Source organism: Caretta caretta, chromosome 1 (genome assembly GCF_965140235.1).
Source record: "Caretta caretta isolate rCarCar2 chromosome 1, rCarCar1.hap1, whole genome shotgun sequence".
NCBI lineage: Eukaryota > Metazoa > Chordata > Testudines > Cheloniidae > Caretta > Caretta caretta.
In genome coordinates this window covers 39,425,063-39,441,265 of record NC_134206.1, presented here as the reverse complement: position 1 = coordinate 39,441,265, position 16,203 = coordinate 39,425,063, and the positions used below count along the sequence as shown (strand labels likewise).

The 16,203-nt window shown below is 44.3% G+C and overlaps 1 protein-coding gene across 3 annotated transcripts in view; it reads left to right on the top strand.

Moving 5' to 3' along the window:
- Positions 1-16,203, top strand: part of ARHGAP20 (Rho GTPase activating protein 20) — a 95,595-nt gene that overhangs the window by 66,713 nt on the left and 12,679 nt on the right. For all 3 annotated transcript variants that reach the window (XM_048844952.2, XM_048844961.2, XM_048844970.2), the window contains exon 9: positions 305-493. In XM_048844952.2, coding sequence (XP_048700909.2) covers positions 305-493 — 189 coding nt within the window. The remainder of the gene's footprint in view (positions 1-304; positions 494-16,203) is intronic.

Sequence of the window (16,203 nt, the reverse complement as noted above, 5' to 3'; positions counted from 1 at the left end):
AGTAAAAAGAATAAACACTGGATTCCAAAATTGTCGGTTGTAATTTTCTGCTGGGCGTTTGAACAATTTGACTAACAAAATTGGCCCGAATTTTCTTGTACCCACTGTAACATTGGCTACAGTGGAGTCAAAGATGACTTATGCCAGCAGAAATGAGAGGAGAATCAGAGTAGCTTTATCCCGAGGTTACCAACAGAGACAGTTGCAAGCCAGTGTACAAAAATCTGTTTTTCTCTAAAGTAGATTGAATTTTGCTGGTCCCCAGTCAGGCCGAAATAGATGATTCTGATTTCTCTTTGAGCAGGACACGAATATCCCTTTGGAATTAAAATGAGCCACATTCGAGATGCTGTGCCCCAGACACAGGAATCGAAAGACTGTGCCTACCCTCTCAGCCTTCATGGGTCCTTCTTAATGGAACAGCTGCCCCGAGAGCTGCAGTGCCAGTTTATACTGAAGCCGAGTCGTCTGGCTTTGTGCGAGCAACTGAATGGTGAGTTGCTCCCCTTACAGAGGCGTCCTTCATTGAGAGAGTCTTCAGGTTCTCTCTCTGTTATAGAAAGCAGTCATGTGATGGGGGCATGAGATGTGGGGAAGAAGGTCCAGATGTATGTTTCAGCTATATGAGAGATTTTACACTAGAATTCTATCTTCTTTGAGTTCACTGTATTTTTTACACTTTTTTTTTTTTTGAGCCAGGTTAAGTTTTTATGAAAATGCCTATCAAATGGTGGTTCCAAAACCAACAAAGCAATGGCCAAATCTCCTCCAGGCAGCCTGCTCACTTATTTTAAGTTTATTTGCTGATCAGAAAAATCATGTCTCCACAGGCTTTGCTTTTCTGTAATGGGGCTGGACAGTTTTGTGGTTAAGGCTCTGGAGTGGGACTCAGGAAATTTGGATTCAATTCTTGGCTATGCCCCACAGTTTCTGCGTCACCTCAGACAAGCCCCTTAGTCCTTGGTGCAGCAAGGTGCTAACTTTAAGCACCTATTTCAATGGGATGATTCACACTTTTTTTTTAATTCGCTTATGATTAATTTAAAATATTATGAGAAGTTTCTGTATAGTATGTTATGCTTGTTTTTATATATATATATATATATATATATATAAATATAAATATATATACAGAAACTTCTCATAATACAAAAACGTTTCATATTAACCATTTGCTGCCTAACTTTAGCTATACTTGAAACATTTAATTATATCTATAATACGAATGATTAAAATATAAAGCAACTATTTGTATTCCATGATTTACAAACAAAATTGGTTTATAAAAATCCAACTAGTCAAAGAAAAATTATGAAGTTCAGATAAAGAAGAGAAGCCAAGTTCTGAGGAGGGGAATAGAGATGGGAGGGAAGGAAGCGGGCCGAGTGGAGGGGGAAGCGAGGGGCACCCATGCATTTCTAGCATGTGATTGTCTACACTGGGGCTGGCCTGACTTGTCTCAAAAAGGGTCCAATGCCTCATTAAAATCTCCTGCTATGACGATTGATTCTAGTGGGATAACAATTAGTTGGGGGAGGGATAAAAAAAAAATCTTGGATCACCTATATTGGTCCATATATATTAATCAGAGTGTATATAGAGCAGTGGTTTTCAAACTTTTTTTCTGGTGACCCAGTTGAAGAAAATTGTTAATGCCCATGACCCAGTGGAACTGGGGATGAGGGGTTTGGGAGGGGCTTAGGGCTGGCACAGAGGGTTGGGGTGTGGGAGGGGATCAGGGCTCTGGGCTGAGGTGCAGGCTCTGGGGTGGGGCCTGGGTGAGGGGTTTGGAGTGCAGGAGGGGGCTCCGGGTTTCGGGGGGGCTCAGGGCTGGGGCAGGGGGTTGGGGAGCAGGAGGGGGGTCAAGACTCTGGGCTGGGGTGCAGGCTCTGGGGTGGGGCTGGGGATGAGGGGTTTGGGGTGCAGGAAGGGGCTCCGGGTTTCGGGGGGGGGCAGGGGATTGGGGCACAGGCTTACCTCGGGCGGTTCCTGGTAAGTGGCGGAGCGGGGGTGCTAAGGCAGGCTTCCTACCTGTACTGGCATGTCGGATCGCGCTGCGCCCTGGAAGCAGCTAGCAGCAGGTCCAGCTCCTAGGCGGAGGTGCACAAACAGCTCCGCGTGACTCTCACCTGCAGGCACCGACCCCCACCCCTCTAGCTCCGATAGACTGGTTCCTGGCCAATGGGAGTGCGGAGCTGGTGCTCCGGGCAGGGGCAGCACTCCGATTGGCCAGGAACCAGTCTATGGGGCACAGCGCAGTGTCAGAACAGGTATGAGCTAGCCTGCCTTAGCCAGGCAACACCACTGACGAGACTTTTAAAGACCCAGTCGGCTGTGCTGACCAGAGCCGCCGTGACTGAGTGCCTTACATTATGCGACCCAGTACTGGGTCACAACCCACAGTTTGAAAACCACTGATAGTCAGAAATCTTAGCCTTCTCCAGCAAAAATCTACCACCTTCATCTTTATTTACATTTAGAATTTGTAAATTGAGTCTTTTGTGAAACAATATTACTACACCTTTGGCTGCAGAGGAGAAATTGTTAAACATCCTTCCCCACCCTCCCCCCCATCTAACCCCTCCACAATTTCTCTGCCTCCAAGTCATTAAGGTAGGTTTCCTATAGGAAGATAATATCTGCTTTCAGAGTTTTTAGGTGGGTGACCGTTCTTTTTCTTTTTATCAAATGATTAACTCCTTTTATAGTCCAGGAAACACTATTTATAATATTAGCCATAAGAAGTGTTTAGGTCAAATATCTCTTTATCAGGCACCTGAATAGTGTCATTGCTTGGGTCATTGTTACTTCCAGATCTTAGGAATGGTAAGTCTGGGTTTCCCTTCACTGCCATGGGGGCATGAGGGGAAGGGGAAAGGGGAGAAGGTAAGGCAGACCTGGAAAGTTAAAAGATAAGAAAAACTGAATAAAAAGAAATGAAGTGGTCAGAACTGACCAAGGCTCACTTAAAAATACATAACTCTTATCCAAATGGAACTAGTACCTCAGTCCAGGAGGTTTACAAGGGGGTGACCTTGTCACTCGCTCCCCCTACCTCTCCAAAACACCCATGTGGGGGATAGCTGATTTCCCTCTAACTTTATAAAGAAGAAATAGTCTCATATTAAGGGAGGGAATGCTTTCTGCACTATTCACGACAACAAAAGGGGAAGAAGGCTAGTGTCTAAAGAACAAGTCTATAGTAGATACATAAGAAAGGTATACAAATAGTTTAACCTTATTCTAACATAACGGGATCATTTGCAGATAAGTGTTCATTGGCAGAACAGTTCTGTCTAAACTTTACCCCCTAGTTTTTTTGTCCACACTTGAGTATTGTGTGAACTCCATTGCCCAATAGCTACATCAGCAATGTAAATCAGCTTAACATTTATTTCAACTCATTTAACGAAAATAACTAAAAAAAACCCACCTGAATATTATTAGAAAAGACAACTGACTGTTGCATACTAACACAGTCTCAGTAATTTGGTGAATCATAACCAGCAATAATAATTCTTCTTGGATAGGTTTTTAGGAGATCAGATTTATTCACCATGGAGAATTGAAAAGATTCATCATTAAACTGGTTTCAGAGTAGCAGCTGTGTTAGTCTGTATCCGCAAAAAGAAAAGGAGTACTTGTGGCACCTTAGAGACTCAAATTTATTTGAGCATAAGCTTTCGTGAGCTACAGCTCACTTCATCTGAAATCTTTATTCCATTGTTTAGATCTGGTATCTCTTAAATAAATGTACATTTAGGGCAAATGGATTGAATATTTCCAGATTTACTATAAACCCTGAATTTCTGAATTAGATGGGGATGAAACCAAGTAAAATCATCAGGCAGGAAGATTTTTTTTAAAAGTGGTTGGGGGAGGTGGTAAGGGGTTGGAAAACGGACCAGGAGGGAGAGTGCCTCAGATAGAAAACAGCATCACACTGCTCTGTTGAGCCTTGCCGATCCATAGGTGTAAGGGGCCCCCGGTCCGGTGCAACGATTTAATCATAGAATCATAGAATATCAGGGTTGGAAGGGACCCCTGAAGGTCATCTAGTCCAACCCCCTGCTCGAAGCAGGACCAATTCCCAGTTAAATCATCCCATCCAGGGCTTTGTCAAGCCTGACCTTAAAAACCTCTAAGGAAGGAGATTCTACCACCTCCCTAGGTAACGCATTCCAGTGTTTCACCACCCTCCTAGTGAAAAAGTTTTTCCTAATATCCAATCTAAACCTCCCCCACTGCAACTTGAGACCATTACTCCTCGTTCTGTCATCTGCTACCATTGAGAACAGTCTAGAGCCATCCTCTTTGGAACCCCTTTTCAGGTAGTTGAAAGCAGCTATCAAATCCCCCCTCATTCTTCTCTTCTGCAGGCTAAACAATCCCAGCTCCCTCAGCCTCTCCTCATAAGTCATGTGTTCTAGACCCCTAATCATTTTTGTTGCCCTTCGCTGGACTCTCTCCAATTTATCCACATCCTTCTTGTAGTGTGGGGCCCAAAACTGGACACAGTACTCCAGATGAGGCCTCACCAATGTCGAATAGAGGGGAACGATCACGTCCCTCGATCTGCTCGCTATGCCCCTACTTATACATCCCAAAATGCCATTGGCCTTCTTGGCAACAAGGGCACATTGCTGACTCATATCCAGCTTCTCGTCCACTGTCACCCCTAGGTCCTTTTCCGCAGAACTGCTGCCTAGCCATTCGGTCCCTAGTCTGTAGCGGTGCATTGGGTTCTTCCGTCCTAAGTGCAGGACTCTGCACTTATCCTTATTGAACCTCATCAGATTTCTTTTGGCCCAATCCTCCAATTTGTCTAGGTCCTTCTGTATCCTATCCCTCCCCTCCAGCGTATCTACCACTCCTCCCAGTTTAGTATCATCCGCAAATTTGCTGAGAGTGCAATCCACACCATCCTCCAGATCATTTATGAAGATATTGAACAAAACCGGCCCCAGGACCGACCCTTGGGGCACTCCACTTGATACCGGCTGCCAACTAGACATGGAGCCATTGATCACTACCCGTTGAGCCCGACAATCTAGCCAGCTTTCTACCCACCTTATAGTGCATTCATCCAGCCCATACTTCCTTAACTTGCTGACAAGAATACTGTGGGAGACGGTGTCAAAAGCTTTGCTAAAGTCAAGAAACAATACATCCACTGCTTTCCCTTCATCCACAGAACCAGTAATCTCATCATAGAAGGCGATTAGATTAGTCAGGCATGACCTTCCCTTGGTGAATCCATGCTGGCTGTTCCTGATCACTTTCCTCTCATGCAAGTGCTTCAGGATTGATTCTTTGAGGACCTGCTCCATGATTTTTCCAGGGACTGAGGTGAGGCTGACTGGCCTGTAGTTCCCAGGATCCTCCTTCTTCCCTTTTTTAAAGATTGGCACTACATTAGCCTTTTTCCAGTCATCCGGGACTTCCCCGGTTCGCCACGAGTTTTCAAAGATAATGGCCAATGGCTCTGCAATCACAGCCGCCAATTCCTTCAGCACTCTCGGATGCAACTCGTCCGGCCCCATGGACTTGTGCACGTCCAGCTTTTCTAAATAGTCCCTAACCACCTCTATCTCCACAGAGGGCTGGCCATCTCTTCCCCATTTTGTGATGCCCAGCGCAGCAGTCTGGGAGCTGACCTTGTTAGTGAAAACAGAGGCAAAAAAAGCATTGAGTACATTAGCTTTTTCCACATCCTCTGTCACTAGGTTGCCTCCCTCATTCAATAAGGGGCCCACACTTTCCTTGGCTTTCTTCTTGTTGCCAACATACCTGAAGAAACCCTTCTTGTTACTCTTGACATCTCTGGCTAGCTGCAGCTCCAGGTGCGATTTGGCCCTCCTGATATCATTCCTACATGCCCGAGCAATATTTTTATACTCTTCCCTGGTCATATGTCCAACCTTCCACTTCTTGTAAGCTTCTTTTTTATGTTTAAGATCCGCTAGGATTTCACCATTAAGCCAAGCTGGTCGCCTGCCATATTTACTATTCTTTCGACTCATCGGGATGGTTTGTCCCTGTAACCTCAACAGGGATTCCTTGAAATACAGCCAGCTCTCCTGGACTCCTTTCCCCTTCAAGTTAGTCCCCCAGGGGATCCTGGCCATCCATTCCCTGAGGGAGTCGAAGTCTGCTTTCCTGAAGTCCAGGGTCCGTATCCTGCTGCTTACCTTTCTTCCCTGCGTCAGGATCCTGAACTCAACCAACTCATGGTCACTGCCTCCCAGATTCCCATCCACTTTTGCTTCCCCCACTAATTCTACCCGGTTTGTGAGCAGCAGGTCAAGAAAAGCTCCCCCCCAGTTGGCTCCTCTAGCACTTGCGCCAGGAAATTGTCCCCTACGCTTTCCAAAAACTTCCTGGATTGTCTATGCACCGCTGTATTACTCTCCCAGCAGATATCAGGAAAATTAAAGTCACCCATGAGAATCAGGGCATGCGATCTAGTAGCTTCCGTGAGCTGCCGGAAGAAAGCCTCATCTACCTCATCCCCCTGGTCCGGTGGTCTATAGCAGACTCCCACCACTACATCACTCTTGTTGCACACACTTCTAAACTTAATCCAGAGACACTCAGGTTTTTCTGCAGTTTCGTACCGGAGCTCTGAGCAGTCATACTGCTCCCTTACTTACAGTGCTACTCCCCCACCTTTTCTGCCCTGCCTGTCCTTCCTGAACAGTTTATAACCATCCATGACAGTACTCAAGTCATGTGAGTTATCCCACCAAGTCTCTGTTATTCCGATCACGTCATAGTTCCTTGACATCACCAGGACCTCCAGTTCTCCCTGCTTGTTTCCAAGGCTTTGTGCATTTGTATATAAGCACTTGAGATAACCTGTTGATCGCCCCTCATTCCCAGTATGAGGCAGGAGCCCTCCCCTCACAGACATTCCTCCCTGTGCTTCCTCCCGGTATCCCGCTTTCCCACTTACCTCAGGGCTTTGGTCTCCTTCCCCTGGTGAACCTAGTTTAAAGCCCTCCTCACTAGGTTAGCCAGCCTGCTGGCAAAGATGCTCTTCCCTCTCTTCGTAAGATGGAGCCCGTCTCTGCCCAGCACTCCTCCTTCATGGAACACCATCCCATGGTCAAAGAATCCAAAGCCTTCTCTCCGACACCACCTGCGTAGCCATTCGTTGACTTCCACAATTCGACGGTCCCTACCTAGGCCTTTTCCTTCCACGGGGAGGATGGACGAGAACACCACTTGCGCCTCCAACTCCTTTATCCTTCTTCCTAGAGCCACATAGTCCGCAGTGATCCGGTCAAGGTCATTCTTGGCAGTATCATTGGTGCCCACGTGGAGAAGCAGGAAGGGGTAGCGATCCGAGGGCTTGATGAGTCTCGGCAGTCTCTCCGTCACATCGCGAATCTTAGCCCCTGGCAAGCAACAGACTTCTCGGTTTTCCCGGTCAGGGCGGCAGATAGATAACTCAGTCCCCCGGAGGAGAGAGTCCCCGACCACCACCACCCGCCTTCTCCTCTTGGGAGTGGTGGTCGTGGAACCCCCAACCTCAGGACATAGCATCTCATGCCTTCCAACCAGCGGAGTCTCCTTCTGCTTTCTCGCCCCAGACATATCATCTGGTCCACTCTCCGCAACGATACCTGTGGATTTGCTTGGAGTCAGGACCTCACGGTAGATGGTGCTCCCTGTGCACTGGAATCATGAGTATCTTGCCTTCCTCTTTAACTTTGAAAGTAGCAGGGAAGGAAATGAAGTAGTCCAAACCCAATCCTTTGGCTAGGGCTCTTGATCTATTGAATTTAGCCCTTTTTTCCAGCATGTTCTTGGTGTAATCCAGGGAAATCATCAGCCTGTGTCCTTTCCATGTTAGATTTTTCAGTTCATGGGCTTTTTTAAGAATGCGTTCCTTAATATTGTATTTTTAAAATCTTACAATTATGGCCCGGGGCTTTGCATTTGGAGGGGGTTTGGCACAAGAGAGCGGTGAGCACTCTAAATTTCTAAGTTTGATTGGGGCCGGAGACAAAAGTGCTGGCAGAATGGTGGATAAAAATTCAACAGGCCTCCCTTTTTCCAGTCCCTCTGGGAGACCCATGAGTCTCAGATTCTTCCCTCAAGATCCTTAACCTTCTCCTGTGGTGCTTTAATAGTTCTTTCCTGTTGCTCTGCAGTTATATGCATACTACTCACTGTGTCTTCTTGTGAGGAGATTCAATTCTCAGCGTCGTCTAGTCTTGATGCCAAGCCTCGCAATTTAGTGTGGAGCGTACTAGTAATATGTTTGATCACCATTGTATCATCATATCTTTTTCTGAAGATCATCTGTTGAGTTGAGATTTGTTGTAGCCAGTCCATATTTGCATCTGGTTTCAGAGAGGCAGCCTCTCCCTGGTCAGCCATCCTGCCTGCAAGGGGGCTGCCAAACAGCTTCTGCTTTTTGGTATTTTGTAGAAAGTCTGGAAATGGAGCAGCATCCATAACGGTATTACATCTAAAGAAAAGAGTTGTAGAATAATATCCAATGAAAATTAGATGGCAGGAGGGGAAGTGATGGCTGTGGATTTTTGGTGGTGAGGAAGGAAGCTGTTAAGCGAGGCATCTACTGTCCTCCAAGTTTCAGAGTAACAGCCGTGTTAGTCTGTATTCGCAAAAAGAAAAGGAGTACTTGTAGCACCTTTAGAGACTAACCAATTTATTTGAGCATAAGCTTTCATGAGCTACAGCTCACTTCATCAGATGCATACTGTGGAAAATAGAGAAGATGTTCTTATACATACAAACCATGAAAAAATGGGTGTTTACCACTACAAAAGGTTTTCTCTCCCCCCACTCCACTCTCCTGCTGGTAATAGCTTATCTAAAGTGATCACTCTCCTTACAATGTGTATGATGATCAAGTTGGGCCATTTCCAGCACAAAACCAGGTTTTCTTCCCGCCCCCCCCCCCCCACACACACACACACAAACCCACTCTCCTGCTGGTAAAAGCTTATCTAAAGTGATCACTCTCCTTACAATGTGTATGATAATCAAGGTGGGCCATTTCCAGCACAAATCCAGGTTTTCTCACCCCCGCCCCCCCAAAAAAACAAGAACATCTGAGGAAAGGGGGGTAGGAAAAGACAAGGGGCTCGGCAGCTCTCCAACACCACTTTCTACAAGCCATTACCTCTGATCCCACTGAGAGTTACCAAAAGAAACTACAACATTTGCTCAAGTAACTCCCTGAAAAAGCACAAGATCAAATCCGCACAGGCACATCCCTGGAATCTTGACCTGGGATATTCTATCTACTATCCAAGATCCATAAACCTGGAAATCCTGTGCGTCCCATCATCTCAGGCATTGGCACCCTGACAGCAGGATTGTCTGGCTATGTAGACTCCCTCCTCAGGCCCTACGCTACCAGCACTCCCAGCTACCTTCGAGACACCACTGACTTCCTGAGGAAACTACAATCCATCGGTGATCTTTCTGATAACACCATCCTGGCCACTATGGATGTAGAAGCCCTCTACACCAACATTCCACACAAAGATGGACTACAAGCCATCAAGAACACTATCCCCGATAATGTCACGGCTAACCTGGTGGCTGAACTTTGTGACTTTGTCCTTACTCATAACTATTTTACATTTGGGGACAATGTATACCTTCAAATCAGCGGCACTGCTATGGGTACCCGCATGGCCCCACAGTATGCCAACATTTTTATGGCTGACTTAGAACAACGCTTCCTCAGCTCTCGTCCCCTAATGCCCCTACTCTACTTGCGCTACATTGATAACATCTTCATCATCTGGACCCATGGAAAAGAAGCCCTTGAGGAATTCCTCCATGATTTCAACAATTTCCATCCCACCATCAACCTCAGCCTGGTCCAGTCCACCCAAGAGATTCACTTCCTGGACACTACAGTGCTAATAAATGATGGTCACATAACACCACCCTATACCGGAAACCTACTGACCGCTATTCCTACCTACATGCCTCCAGCTTTCACCCTGACCACACCACACAATCCATTGTCTACAGCCAAGCTCTGCGATACAACCGCATTTGCTCCAACCCCTCAGACAGAGACAAACACCTACAAAATCTCTATCAAGCATTCTTACAACTACAATGCCCACCTGCGGAAGTGAAGAAACAGATTGATAGAGCCAGAAGAGTTCCCAGAAGTCACCTACTACAGGACAGGCCTAACAAAGAAAATAACAAAACGCCTCTAGCCATCACCTTCAGCCCCCAACTAAAACCCCTCCAATGCATTATTAAGGATCTACAACCTATCCTGAAGGATGACCCAACACTCTCACAAATCTTGGGAGACAGGCCAGTCCTTGCCTACAGACAGCCCCCCAACCTGAAGCGAATACTCACCAGCAACCACATACCACACAACAGAACCACTAACCCAGGAACCTATCCTTGCAACAAAGCCCGTTGCCAACTGTGCCCACATAGCTATTCAGGGGACACCATCACAGGGCCTAATAACATCAGCCACACTATCAGAGGCTCGTTCACCTGCGCATCTACCAATGTGATATATGCCATCATGTGCCAGCGATGCCCCTCTGCCATGTACATTGGTCAAACTGGACAGTCTCTACGTAAAAGAATAAATGGCCACAAATCAGATGTCAAGAATTATAACATTCATAAACCAGTCGGAGAACACTTCAATCTCTCTGGTCACGCGATTACAGACATGAAAGTTGCGATATTACAACAGAAAAACTTCAAAACCAGACTCCAGCGAGAGACTGTTGAATTGGAATTCATTTGCACATTGGATACAATTAACTTAGGCTTGAATAGAGACTGGGAGTGGCTAAGTCATTATGCAAGGTAACCTATTTCCCCTTGTTTTTTCCTACCCCCCCCCCCCCCGATGTTCTTGTTAAACCCTGGATTTGTGCTGGAAATGGCCCACCTTGATTATCATACACATTGTAAGGACAGTGATCACATTAGATAAGCTATTACCAGCAGGAGAGTGGGGTGGGGGGAGAGAAAACCTTTAGTAGTGGTAAATACCCATTTTTTCGTGGTTTGTATGTATAAGAACATCTTCTGTATTTTCCACAGTATGCATCCAATGAAGTGAGCTGTAGCTCACGAAAGCTTATGCTCAAATAAATTGGTCAGCCTCTAAGGTGCCACAAGTACTCCTTTTCTTTTTGTCCTCCAAGTGGCTCCCAGAAGTGGACTACTCACATTCTTAAGGTTAAGCATGTACTTAAGTACATCTCTGCTTCCATTAATGGGGATAATAATACTCTTGTCTGTATAGGGCCAAACCCTGCATACTCTTGCACACACTGAGTGACCTCAGTGAGACAGACTACTCAGAGTGCCTAAAATTAAGCACATGAGTAAGATTTTGCAGGGCTGGGGCCTTAGCCTGTAGACTCATTGGGGCAGGGACTCCCTTAATATGTTTTTTTTACTGCAGTTAGCATCCTGGGACCCTGATCTCAGTTGTCACTTCTTTGTGCTACTGTAGTATTAATAATCATATAAAATCATATATATGTAGAATTTTTGCACGTGCCTCACCAGTTTTTTATTTCCTGGATATCATTTCTCAGAGTGTATGCCTAGAACACCATTTTTAATGTATCCAGAAATTAAATATACGAGAGTTTATGTGTATGTATTGCACATTACACAGGAAATTTAACTGCATTTTATATATCGTAAAATAATTTCCTTTCTCCCCCTCAATGTTATGCAGCATCTAATACTTCATGGTGTATTTTAGGAATGAGGCAATTAGTAAACCGGTTGTGATTAGGTTTATAGGCCCAGCTTGGCAGCTGACATTGACTGGCAAGAGAAAATAGAAATGCAAATCAACTCTCTCAAGTTCTGATGCAGACCCATTATAAATAGCGCTGTGTAAACTATTGGAGAAAGCAAGACTGCCTCTGGATCTGAGGCTTGGGGCAGCCCATGGATGATGCACAAGCATTGTGCAAAGTGGCAGTAAGAGAGGCTATTTATTTATTTTTCCACTCTCCTCCTCAGATGGTTGAGCAATACATCATTTTAAATTGCTTTATCTGTTTGCAAACCTGATTAACTTGTATGCTGCAGGATCCACTCTCCTTTTCTCTTCTTGGCTCCACTCACAGATTAGTTTAGGAAATGGATAAGGAGAGCAGCACAGAGGCTAGTAGCTGACCTTAGGCTGATCTTGAAATCAGAGGGGCCAAAGGCTATGTGGTGGAGGTGGTTGTTATGTAACCGCTAGGCACAATTCTATCTACATACCAGAAGAGTTCACAACAAAGGGCGAGATTTGTCTGTGCTGTGTGTAAGGTAACAGGTGGTCTGGTTCATAATGCTGCACCTCAGTATTGTAGGATTCATCTCAATTTATTCTCTTTTCCATGAAATAGGATAAAATAGTTGACTTGGAAACTGAGTTTATACAATGTCCCCTAAAACTTACAACTGAATTTGTAGCCAGTTAGGGATACAATTGGCTCTAAACATGGTGGTTGTCCACACACAACATGGTTAACATACAATTAGCAAGCACAGAAGCATAAGTGTTTCAATCATGTATCACTCTAGGTCACTGGCAGAGGTGAAATACTTTCACATTGCATAGATTATATCCCCTAATAGCGCCATTCTGTACAAGTTGGTCTCTCCGCATCCTCCTCCATCACTATGCATTAGGACATATTTGAGTCCATTAGCCATGTGGTACTGGTGCCACAATTCCCCTACTGAGGCAGTATGGAAATCATTGCCTGGATTTTCCCATAATGCCCAGGTACACACAGAGGCAGCCTGGTAGGTGGTGACACGTGAACACAGTTAACAAATGATTGTAATGTGAAAAAAAGTTACTGTGTGGACAGAATTCAACTCTGTGTGTTGTAACTGAGTCAGGTGGCTGTGCCACGACCTGGTTACGAAAGCATAGTCTAGGTACAGCGTGGAAAGGACCTACATGTGTGTGTTCCTTCTTTAGGGGCCTTATAGCACGTCACATCGCTAGCTAAGTTGATTGCAACAACGATTAAAAATGCTTGTAAGCTCTTGTCTATCAAATGAATATCATAAACATATATTTGCTTAACATTTAACTTCAAATATTTGAACAGTGTGAACTGTTTGTCTGGCATCCAAATTGTTCTGTAATCATCTGGTAAAAAGGAGACCAGAGTACAGTAGATTGGTCGCATCACAAAAATAGTCTCATAAACTGTAGAAGCCTTCAGTAGTTAAAGATTTGGTCCAAAAAGACCCCAGATGGCTCAATAAGTTCCAGAGGTTTTTTCAGTATTCAGACTGTTTCTTAGTAGTTCATGAAATGGGGGAAATCCAGTCACATTGTGTAGCAGCATGTTGATTAGAACACTGTATGTGAATAGGACTCCCTGCGCCTAACTTAAAATGTGGACAACATGTCCTGAACATGTCAGTATCGCCAGATTCACTAACACCGAACTTATTTGCAACAAAGGTGCTATAATGTGTTCCCCATTTTGGTCCAGAAGAACCCAGTGGCACCAGATTGTTCTCAAAATGGCATCCCCCACATACAATGTGACCTCCCATGCAGCTCCATGGAGGATGCCATTATAAAGAGCAAAACAGTGTCCTCCGTGCAGTGTGACCTCTCGCACAGTGCGTGCCTGGCCATGCTGGCAGGGACTGAGTACCTGAACTTAAAATATCCGGACTGCACCACTGCCTAGAGGAGGAGACCCTAGGAGTACAAAGTTTGTGTTCCAAAGTATGAAAGTACTGCCTTCAGCACAATGAATACGCTGCCTGTCTTTCAGCCATGTCGGTGCTTCTCTCTGTATCTTAACTTAACACATGTTTAAGCAAAGAAAGACCTTACATGTCCCTCCGTCCCCCAACTCTTTTCCTTGATATCTCCCATTTCCCTTTGAGCTGTAAATGAACTGATATTGCGGTAGCTTTACTGTCCTTAAAATCTCTTTGTGGCCACAGGATGTTTCTTCCTGATGCTCAGACATTGTCAATTTTTGACACAATGCTGGTGTTTCATTGTTTTAGGAAACTTGTTGGTTTCTGTCCCAATGTTTTCAAGAACGTTGAATTGGTCCTCTTCAGATAGGAAGAAATCTTCTCCTGGCTTGATGGTGAGATTTAAATGCTAACAAGCCAGTGGCCAAGTGGAACAGCTGTTTCTCCAGGGCTTTGTTCTCTAGTGGTGGCTCTATAGAAAGTGTTTTTGACAGGGATATACCACCATCCGAAGTAGACCTCATAACACTGGGTTTAGGACTCCTGCTTAGTTTGACCAGTGAGTTATTGCCTTGTGGAGCTGGAGATAAAGAAAAGTTTGCATTGAGATTGTGGCAGCAGAGTAGCTGAGCCAAAGGAAAGGCTGAAATTTTGTTAGTTGCAACATTGTTCATTTACTTAGATACATTTCTGAAATTTCATAAGTTTTTCACCAGAGTGGGGGTGACCTGTCTAAATTCCAGATTGGGTAATAATTCTGCTTACCTAAATTCCCCTTATAGTTTTACCTCTCTTCTACTCGCTGATCTAGATAATTAACAATAATAATAATTGTTGGAGTGCACTGTTAAACACATGCTGTTTCTCTCCCAAATGGTGGCTGCATTTCCTTGAAATGGTCTTTTTTCATTTGCATAATTTTTTAAAATTCTTTGGCCTATTGGAATTGAAGGAAATAACAAGAAGCTAATAATTGTTCCTAATTTTTAAGATAAATTCCCTTAAGTTTTAATATATTATTCCTTACTCTCCAAAATAGAAACTCTCCTTAATTGTTCCTTTCAATGGGCTCAATATATTTATTGCAAGAACAGAGCATAAGTATATACTCGCTATTGTAAGAACAGAACTCCCAGTGTAGTAAACCTTAGATATGCCTATATCTTGTTCAACCGTAACAAAAATTGAGATTTTAGGCATTAGAGGTTAGTTCCTTTTCTTCCAAAGCGTGACATATGAAAGCACAATCTTAAACTTTGTCAGGCTTTTCTTTCATGAAGCTTTGGTTCGTTTTAAATTTATATCCTCATTTTTTTTATGGAAAGTATTTTTCATCAGCTTGTAATGTTAAAACGTTCAAATTTTGAGTTATTCTAACTTTCCTGTCAAATTGTAATGAAATGAATTCCCCCATTCCCAATGGGAACGTAATCTCCTACAATGGAATGATGTATAACAGAAGTCACTAGTGATGCTAAAACCATGTGTGATAAAGTACATGATATAGAAGTCTATATTGTACTGAAATCCATGGTTATAGAAGTACCACACCTGGATTCTAGCAATGTAGAACCCTTCTGTGGGATGAAAGAGCCAAGATATGGAAAGGTTCATAGAGGTTTAAGGATCCTGTAAACCTGAATCAGATGACTTTGGAGACAAAAGAAAAGGGAAAGTGTGTGTCTGTTTTTCTAGCTCATATTTCCACTTTAAAATTGCCAACACAGCCCTCCAAAATACCCTTTGCTGTTAAGCCAGAATTTATATAGAATGACATAGATAAACATGAGGGAATCCTTTTTCTATTTAAGATTGCCTTGCTTTCCTTCTCTTTGCTGCAAAGAAGAGCTTCCATCAGTAGTGCAGTTTGGAGTTTTCACTGTTACCATACCTCGTGAAAACCATCAAAATGAATGAAGAATAATCAAGCCCATTGGTGTGTTGGCATCGTGATGAAGTGCCAGCTGGAAGACATTGATTACAGAGCAGGCACTGGTTCTTGAGCATTGGTCAGCAGATGCTTGGAACAAGTACACAGATATGCTCACTTTGGGGAAAAAGAGTTGGAAAAGCAACTGGGTTTTTCTATTGGCTTTTAATACTCCTTCCCCCATCAGCTTACTCACTGATGTTAGTTGTGCAGAGGCTGCTCCAGCCCATTGCCAGTGGGAACTGGAATGCCAAGATACAGCAGCCAGCACAAGAAGAATCTCTTCTTTAAAAAAAGAGGCTCTGTGGTTTTTGTGCAGGTGGATGGGAACAATCAAGATGCATGTAAACTCAGCGGGCTGATTTTCTTAATCCTACATTTAGAGGTAAGAGTTCCGGCTGCAGCTTAGTAATGCAGTGCAGATCTGTGTGATCCTTTTTGAGTGCTTGGATGATAAGGCATGTTCTCTGCGTGTGCATGTACCGGGATACACACTAATGGAATAGGCTGAGCCAGACCAAGGAATTAGTTGTGTTCATGAA